This window comes from Triticum urartu, chromosome 1 (assembly GCF_003073215.2).
Source record: "Triticum urartu cultivar G1812 chromosome 1, Tu2.1, whole genome shotgun sequence".
NCBI classification, from domain to species: Eukaryota; Viridiplantae; Streptophyta; class Magnoliopsida; order Poales; family Poaceae; genus Triticum; species Triticum urartu.
In genome coordinates, this window is record NC_053022.1 from 50,029,509 (window position 1) to 50,039,516 (window position 10,008).

Below are 10,008 nucleotides of genomic sequence, written 5' to 3' on the forward strand. Positions count from 1 at the left end.
TATGTTGCCATATCTTTTCTTCATCCCTGGAAAACAAACTTGGCATGGTGCTCGATATTGGTGCAAAGATGCATAAACAAATACAGTACTGAACAGTAGACATGCGTGCTTTTCACTGCATTTCCAAGGAAAATAGGAACATGACAACACAAGTGAACTGCTTTTCACTGCATTTCCAAGCACAAAGTTTTCAATTGAATAAAATCTACTCCCTCCATCCCATAATATAGGTCAAAAAACATTCTACATTATGGGACGGAGGGAGTACAAAAGAATCATACTTTGGTGACATCATGCCTCAGTTTTACAGCATCACGTTCTATACATCCATCGATCAAAACTTTTGCAGTTGCAGATCGAAGAATTCTCAAACCCCTTTTTGAGTTCTTAGATCTAAAAAAATCAATTTCTTTGTAGTATTTGTACCACTTTTGTTTTGCTTAGCCTAGAATTCCTTCTAGTATCTGTACAACATAAAGAACCCTTTTTTCTAGTATCTGTACCCTTCGGAGTCTATGAGAAAAGGCCAAGTCACTACTCACTCATAGCTCCTGAATTCATTATCTTCTTTGTTTCTTTGCTGGAGACGAGCCATCATGCTCAACTGTGTCAGCAGAAGCAAGACTGTGCAGTAAGGAGGCGACATCGCTAGTTCCCTCAAGCTTGTATCGTGCAAGAGACCGTTTCCTCCCAACAGTACATGGGAAGTATTTATCAGTCTTGAGGTCAAACTCGATGCTCATACGATCTGTTTGCCACCCCTCCTTTCCCTTTCTTCCCGGTTCAGTTTGCACAACGAAGTCGAATAAGGTATAGATGTCTTCATCCTGAAAAATGGTGAAATATCATTCAACTTTGAGTTTGAGCATAGCTACCGACTAAATCACATGACTAGCAGCACAAGATTGAACAGGAGAGAAATGGGTTCCCACTGGATTCATAGGATACAGTATTCCAAACTTCATATAATAATGCATAAATCCTGAATTGTTGGTTATACATTTGTTGACTTAGGAACGTGGCAAACACATGAAAACAGAAATCTGAATACATATTGCAAAACTACCATATCATTGGAAGTTGATTTCTCTTCTACTAATTCCATTTTCTAACTATGATACATCCACAATAGTTGTCTCACTGAATTGTTCACTGGACCTTTGGGTATGATTCTTACTGTGACATCAAAAAATCATTTCTGTTGTTCTGCAAAATCTCAACTTAGAAATATAGAATAGAAAGTGGAGAACCGATTTATTACTAAGTTGAACCTTTGTCTTCTTTGTTTCAAAATAAATTGTGTCTTGCTTTCTGTTTTCTACTTTAACCGTTGTGACTGGGTGGTTTCTTGATTTTTACTCGAAACATCATTATTCATCTTCACTTTTTGATAGGTTTCTGCCTTATGAAATTCAAAAATCTCCTTTGACTCCAAGCATCATTATTCATCTTCGCTTTTTGTCCTGTCTCTTTCTATTCAACTAAATTTACATAAAAAACAACACAGTAGAGAAAAATTCAGGAATTACCTTTGCAAGGAAGTGGCCAATGCACAAGACATAATCGACTGGAGTGGTTATGATTTTCTTGCGACCTAACTCGTGCATAATTTTATTAATGGCATTACCCTGGGCAAAAAAATAATCAGTTTATACAACATAGCCAACAAGCAATATGTTTGATCCTTCTATTTACAAAAAGAAAGGATCTGTTTAGAAAACACAGCTAATAACCATTATATTCCATCCTTGTACCTTCTTTTTCTTGCATAAAGAATAACCAATAAATCATTCCTGTTTCAATTAAAGAACAACAAGGGAGCTGACCTTGGTGACTCCCACAGGGCGCACTTCAATTGACCGGCTGCCTTGAATAACCTCACCCCTTTGATTTGACAATGAATATGCCCCCAAGTGCTGTAGCATATCATTTGCCTGATTTGTTCCAAACTGATCACCTGTGGAACATTTGTATGAAATTAGAAACATAGACGTTTTGGTTTGTGTTGATACAAGAATCATGAATGTAAACTAAACACTGACCTGCATATTTATAGTTCCACGCAAATGATTTGTCACGCAGTTCACAGTAAGACTTTGGAGTTCTTTTAGAGAAGTATTCAAAAACTTTCTGGAAAAGAATAGCATGCGTCAGAAGAGTAAACACAAAACTGCAACAACAGAATACAGTTCACCAAGTAGATGCACCTTTACAGTGTCATGGCAGCCAATTTTCAGGTGCTCAGGTGTGGTGATCCAATCTTCACCAGTTTGTCGTACGAACATCCCATTCTCTGCTGACAACCACATCTTAAATTCTCCGAAGTTCTACATGCAGGAAATGTGTTTGTCATTTTCAACCAGAGATTTGACGATACATAATGTAAGAGGCAAATAAGAATCATTAAGAGGTTACTTCATCGAGAACACTTTTGCCATGACCACTGACAACAACCACAGTTGTATCCTCATTATCACAAAGGGTTTTCAGGGCTCCCTTCAACCCAGGGTCCAACTTGAGTGTCGTGTTCCCAGTTTGGTCAGTAGCCCTTGTCTCAAAAGATTGGACCTGTTCAGTCAATGTCGCATTAAAACCCTGTATAGAAACACGGTTAGTAGCAGCACTATGGACTAAACAAAGTTATACCAAAGTGCACCAAAAGTTATTGACGACAGAACAAACATAAATCATAATCTGAAGAAATCATCACAAGATGGCTCAAGGCATGGAAGATCAGTTCATCAGTACATCTTACTTCACTCACAAGCAAAAAATCACTACACATTTTACAGTTCTGTTTCCTGAGGGAAACGCTATTGTGATTACGTGCATCTAGTTTGACATATTATAAGTTTTCTTCTTGAAAGGAAAGCAAATGAGGGTGCCCAGCTAAACCAGTCTATAAAACTCGTATAAGACTATAATATGCAGTGAGTCACCCGCTATTATTTTGAATAATTTCTAGACATGGGGCTTAACCTTAACTTTCACTAAAAAATGTACCAGTTGGCTCGCCATGTCTTGGTTTTCTTTCAATACTTGATAGCAACCCCAAGTTACACGCACACGTATGCTTATGCATGCACGCACACGTGTGTGTACTCTAAATAAAAAAGGCACAATGTAAGCCTTCCATTATTGTTGATAGAAGATGATGGGTGCAACAAACACGACAACATTAAACAGTGTGTATTCACAGGTTCCTTTGAAAAAATGTCAGTATCAGAAATTTTTCCAAAGAAAGAATGAAACGACCAAGTAAATTTATAGTGGGAAAATTAAAGAGAAATGTTGCAATATTTACCAATATGAGCAAACGACTTTTGGATTTCGCGTATTGTTCAGCTACTTCTTTAATAGGGAGTCCAATGACACTTTCTCCTGTTCCTAGCGGAGCTTTAATAACTGCATTCGTTAGCTCCCTGCAGGAAAAGAAATACTATAATTGAAGTCCCAAGGGTAGTAAGAATAATATGTGTAGGGCAAAAAAGAAATCCAGTCAACTGATGAATACTAGTGTTCCAAACTCCACACCAGATTGTAAAGCATGCGCTCCTTACCAGACATAGTTTTCTGCCCAGTCTTGTGCAGTGTGTGCTGACACAATTTCATAATTATGCCTGTGACGTCGCTCCCTTTCACCAGATGGCATATCCAAAGCACATTTTATTGCGTTTGCTACTTCTGCAATATTCCATGGGTTTACAATAATAGCACCAGCGCCAAGAGATTGCGCTGCCCCTGCAAACTGAAAATAGGAATAACAGCAATTCATGTGACATTGACCCAATATTTCAAGAAAAAGGGAAATATGCAACATGCAAATGTATAGTGACCACATCAGCACCAGAAGATACCTTCAAATATCGGTCAGGTCAAAATCAGCTTACCTCACTCAGTATCAGAACACCTTTATTTGATTCTTGACAGGCAACATATTCATAGCTTACAAGATTCATTCCATCTCTCAGTGATGTTATCAGAGCCACATCTGAGCAACACAGAATAGATTCACAATTACAACAGTACTAGAACATAATGATATAAGTGATAAACACAAAGGAGATATTTACAAGAAATAGTACCAGTGATTGCATAAAGAGCACACAATGCCTCAAATTCAACGGTTTGATCCTGTAAGATAAACAACGTCAGAAAAAAGTTTACTTATATTTCGGTCGTAAATTGTAATAACACAAAATGCCCAAAATTAACATCTTTACTGTAGTTGTGATGATTAAAATGTATTTTGATACAAACATTCACTAAGTACTAGTCCATTACAAGAAGAATGTAAACACTGGTCCTTAATAAATCAGATATAAAATTTGTGTGCATAGGGGAAGGGGACGAACCAGATATATAATAGGGTAGGTTTTAAATGTTCCAAATTTTCCATTTACACGTCCAACCATTTCATGCACTTGACTTTTCAGCTCTTGATCTGCTCATATGAGTAAATAAAACATTAACAAACATGGAAAAATAATTATGCTAAGTGCAGCTAGTCCTGTGGTCTAGAAAGAGAAGCATTATCACTAGAGTTTTTCCAAATATTTGGTCACATTTCGGATGAACTGCTGGATGCCATGAGTGTTTTTGGCAGAAATAATTATGCTAAGTGCAGCTAGTGGTTAGTACTCCCTCTGTAAAGAAATATAAGAGCTCTTAGATCACTAAAGTAGTGATTTAAATGCTCTTATATTTCTTTACGGAGGGAGTACATGATAGCAAAAGTTAAATCTGAAGACTAAAAACTGCCTATATTGACCATCCTATGCAGCTATGCCTAAATGTTAAATCACCTTTCTTTCTTGGTAAAAATACCAAAATGATGTAATTCTGCTAATCAATAGTCAATCAGTGTAAATACTCCACTTGTGGATGCAAAATTAAAAAATATCAACTATTTATGTGATATTAGAGTATTGGTCTAAAAATAAGAGAATAAAAAAATCTCTATGTGTTGAAAAATATATAATTATTACGCATGTAATCTTGTTATCTTCAGACTTGAGACCCTTAAACCTTAATCAAGCATTTTTTATCTTGTCACTAGAAAGTACTAGTACACATGTTCTAAAAGCATAATATCACACTGTACTGGTAATAATTATAAACTCATTCAAGTAAGAAAATATTCAGCATCTCAATCCTACAAGTTATTTGTGTAGGGGGCATTAAACAATTATAAACAACCCAAGAAATGGACCTTACATTCAGGTACGTCAGTTCTAGTTGGCACAGCAATTTGCACAAGGACCACTTCAGATTCCCAACCCTTGTTCTCCTCAAGAAATTTCTCATAGGCCAATAACTTTTGCAGAAGTCCTTTAATCATGTCTAACCGATCAACACCAAGCATTACCTTTCACATTGGCAAACAACAATGAATGGAAATAACATAAATTGTTGATAATCAAGATGTGTGTACGATTGCCAAACAAAATTAAAGAGCCAACTATTGAGGTGATACAAACATCTGGTGGTATGACATTTTGTTTTGCAGCGCATGAATATATGTCGACGACGATTATCCATATTGGGTTACACAAAGCCTCAAAAACAACTTAGAACTATAGAAAGTATGTTCATACCTTTCGACCAGCAAAAACTGATTCGAAATCAGTTATTTTCACTTTGACTGCATCACGATCCAAAGATTCTTTAAAATGCTGAGCGTCTATCCCGATCGGAAACTAGGTATTTTAACATAGTGAGTATTAAACAGAATCAATTCTTGCATGTATAAACAAATAATTTCAAATCTTCTGAATGGTGATAAGATTCGGATATCATGATGAACAAGTCAGCATGTACAACATGATAGTTGATGTTGTATTAACAACATTGGAAATCATCTTGAAAGTTTCAGATAAGATAATAAAATAATAAAAATTGAAGTTTCCATACGTACAGCATCCACTTTAACAATCCTTTCTTTAAACTCAATGCCTCCAAGGCGACCCTCAAGACCCAGCAGACTGGTGCAAGCACTCACAAAGTGCCTCGCATACTCGTACGTATGAAACCTGAAAAAGGAAGCATGAGTACACATGAAAGGATCCCTGCACTATAGGAAGTTGATACTTCCTATAAATTATAAGTGGGATTAAATCACAAGGTTCAAATAAGTACTGGGCATAAATTGTGTGTTTTGCCACTGCCTAGCGCCTAGCTCGCCAAGGAGTTACCAGGCATTCCATACACACTTTAAAGATTGGGTGCTGGCAGCACTGGGAGGGGTTGGAGAACAGAGAAGAGAGACAATATCACTACAGGGGAAAATAACTTTGTGAGGACCAATGCACACCTAATGATAGTAAACAACCACTACATTAAGACATGCAATTTGATTGGGCTTATGTGCAAAACCTGGTGCTCTCCCTGGTGGAGAGACACGGAGACTTCCCCCCAAGGACTACATGGTATCCTAGCCCACCCTAACCCATTGCTGTTCATGTTCCCAACCGTCGTGTTGCCACCATCTCCCTTCCTGCATCACCCTAGGAGCAAACAATAACAACCTCATCCTTGAAGGCAGGAGTGGGGACTGCACTGTCTCGTGGCTGGACTTATGTGGAAGCTGAGCTGCTAGGAAGGAACAGGTGGCTCTCCAGAACCCAAACAGCACAGGTCATGTTCCCTTTGCTCACTTGGGTTGCTGTGTACTTGGGATGCTCCCTTGCTATCCTTTAAACCCAAATCGCTATGATCCAACTACTGCCTCTTTCCTAGCTAATGTCTGAATTTCAGTAGCAAAAAATCTAGGAAGTGGAGGGAGATGACTCACCCCACTAAGTCAGCTTCAAGCACAGCCTGCAACAGCTCTTTGCGGTTCGGCAATGCCTGGTAAACCTCAGATGAGGGAAACGGTGTGTGCAGGAACCAGCCCACCTTCATGTTCGTGTTGAACTGCTTCAATAACTTGGGAAGTAACATCAAATGGTAGTCATGGCACCATATGATATCCCCTTCCTTAGAGATTCCGCACACAGTATCCGCGAACATCTGGTTTGCCTCAGTATATGCCTTAAGCTGTGACTTAAAGTCTTTTGTCTTATTGACCTTGTGCCCCTGTGGAAGCCCCAAGTAATGGAAGAGCGGCCATAGAATGTTGTTGCAATACCCGCTGTAGTACTGGTCCATTAACTCCTCATTCAGGAACACAGGTACGCACCTCTTAAAAAACAGAAACAATGTTGATTAACCCAACCAAATCACCACTTACGCATCTACAACATCAAAGACTACATGGGTTTGTGAGAATTTAACCAACCTTCTTAAATAGCTCATTCTTGATGAATGTTTGGTCGTCGTCGTCGGTGACGCTGACGCCAGGCCAGCCGACAAACATCAGTTCCTCGTCTTTAACACCTGTGACATCACAATTCACAACATTGCTTCAGAATCATGACTCACAGCATATCACATTGTCAATAAACAAAATAGCTTCTGATTGAGGGCTCGGATCACATCATATAAAAACAAAAAAAACAACATCATGGGGGCTCACAGCATACAAAGCTCAGATAGGGCATAAAACTAGCATGCGGGGGTTGGATACATCCAGATGCGCGAAGATAGGTATCCCATACGCATCAGACTATTTTCTATTTTCTAGAAAATTAAGTTAACAGATACCTGTGGGATACAGCCCCCATATCTTTCTAATACGTTAAAGCCCATACAAACAACAACACATGCCCCTTCCTCGCTTCATTCTCACACACCCACACCTCCATCCTGACCTAGCAGCGGACTTAGGAAGAGAAACAGTGCTCTGGTGCTCCACTCAGCAAATCTAAACGACCTTTTCTTACCCATGGTGAGTTTGAGATTCTGCCGTGTGTCCTTGCCTGTTAAAATAGGTCTTCTCATTGTCTACTGCTATATGTGCCTCACACGGATGTGCTAGCAAATAATCTAGGCGATAGGCCTTTGCGGAATCATGAGAGATTATAGACAGATGCAGGACGTGGAGGAAATGGTTGACTCTGATGTAAGTATTGTACATAAGAATACAGAAGAAGCTACAACAGAGTTCAAGCACATTTTCTCAAGATATCCAAGAAGGGGATCACATAATGCCCTCATGTGACCGACAGCTTCAAGTTGAACTTGCAGCAGCTGAAGAAAATTAGGATCATATTTATGGTGCATTTTCCATGTTTCTATCACCTTAATAGTATTCCTAAACTGCCATATTATTTTCATATAATCACTGATCTATGTACTAACTGCAGATATACTAACACATCACCAGATCTGCGTTTATGAAAAATGGACATATCACCATATTCGTATCCTGCCAACCGCTCACAGCATATCGCATCGCCAGAAAGAAAAACGTGAGGGTTCTCGGTCAGGGGGATTACCCAGCATATAGTATCGTGGCAACCTAGCACAGAGCTTATCGCATCGCCAGAAAAAAGACGTGGGGGTTCTCGATCAGGGGGATTACCTTGCAGAGCGCTGACGAGACCGCCAGAGCTGCTCGGAAATTCCCACTTCTTAACCGGGTCGCGCTTGGCCGTGACGGGGAGCCGATTGGCCACGATCAGTATGCGACCTCCCGGTCCTAGATGAGCGGAGAGGCGGCTGGCGGGGACTTGCGCCGTTGATTCGAGGGGCCCGTGGAGCGCGGTGGCGGGCGAAGTGCCTGGACCGCTAGCTGCGGGGGTGCGGTCGGCGCGATCCGGGGAGCCTGAGACCGGAACGAGGCCATGGGCGGACACCGCCGGGTCCTGGGGCTCGCCCGAGTCGGTGTCCGCTGCGCCCACCGAGGAGGAACCTGGAGAGGAGGAGGAAGTCACGAGGCGGCGCGCGGTGCCCCTCTTCCGCAGAATCCTCTCGAGGAGGAACTGGGTGGTGGCCGCGTCGGCGCCGTAGAGCGCGGAGGGGTCGGCCGGCACCGCGCCATGGCCGCCGAGGTCGCGGAGGAGGCAGCGGTTATGCGCGACGGGCGACCCGGCCGCCTCCAGCGGCGGCGGCGCGTGCAGCATTCCGCCGAGCAGTTGGCGGGCGACGGCGTGGGGGTGGGGAGGGGTTTGGCTTTGCCGCGGCGGTGGTTGTGGGGCCCGTCTCCGCGGCGCAAACGCAACGGCTCGTCTCTGTATATACCGTGTTCTGGAAGAAACGGAAACGAGACGCGCCGCCTAGTTTCACAAATGATTGTTACGCGATTGGGTAAGGGTATACAGTGAACTATTGGTGTGGGACCGACTTGTCAGTGGCTGGGTTAGCCGCTGATCTGGTGTGCTGTTACCTTACGCGTGGTTATGAGCTGGGAGGTTGGAGTTTAAGAAACATTTTTACGTGATTGCTAGAGAGGTGTGCTAGACCATCTGCTGTGGGACCGCTATGTCAGTGGCTGGGTCTCCGCCCGTTCCAGGGTGATGTTATCTTACGTGTTATTATGAGCTGGCCACCATACTTTGTGAAAATAACCATGCATTTTTTACTTTTCCTTTTGCAGAAAAATAGAAACAAGTTGTTTCTAGCGTGCCTGTATTTATGTTCTGTTTTAGTTTTCTCGAGCAAATCAAGATTGCTTTGTTGATACCCAAGATAGATTCTCCAGAACTGGTAACACAATTTCGCCTTATTAGCCTTTGCAATGTGTTATACAAAATAATTTCTAAGATGCTAGCTCAAAGACTGAAAAGTATCCTGCCAGAGATTATTTCCCCTATCCAAAGTGCTTTTGTGCCAGGACGGATGATTACTGATAACATCTTGATTGCATATGAATGTGTGCACAAAATCAAGAATAAGAGAGCTGGACAGACGGGATTGTGTGCAATCAAGCTTGATATGCACAAAGCTTATGATAGGGTGGAATGGTCTTTTCCTGCGTGATATGATGCTCACACTCGGTTTCGATAATCAGTGGGTTGAGATGATGATGGCATGTGTGAGCTCTGTGAGATATAAAGTAAGGTTCAACTCTCAAGAGACATATTCATTTACTCCAGCAAGAGGTATTAGGCAGGGGGACCCCCTTTC

At 41.3% G+C, this 10,008-nt stretch overlaps 1 protein-coding gene across 1 annotated transcript; it reads right to left on the bottom strand.

Annotated features, from left to right (window-relative positions):
• Positions 1–282: 282 nt before the first annotated feature.
• On the bottom strand, positions 283–9,419 carry LOC125546314 (probable alpha,alpha-trehalose-phosphate synthase [UDP-forming] 2). Its single transcript, XM_048710552.1, is given in 18 exon segments — positions 283–563; positions 566–827; positions 1,530–1,628; positions 1,827–1,957; positions 2,043–2,130; positions 2,208–2,327; positions 2,416–2,595; positions 3,305–3,422; positions 3,561–3,748; positions 3,891–3,991; positions 4,086–4,134; positions 4,356–4,444; positions 5,218–5,368; positions 5,598–5,699; positions 5,918–6,032; positions 6,794–7,182; positions 7,280–7,377; positions 8,465–9,419. Coding segments are annotated over 18 exon segments (2,850 nt in total). The 5' UTR covers positions 9,006–9,419; the 3' UTR covers positions 283–534.
• Positions 9,420–10,008: the final 589 nt, after the last annotated feature.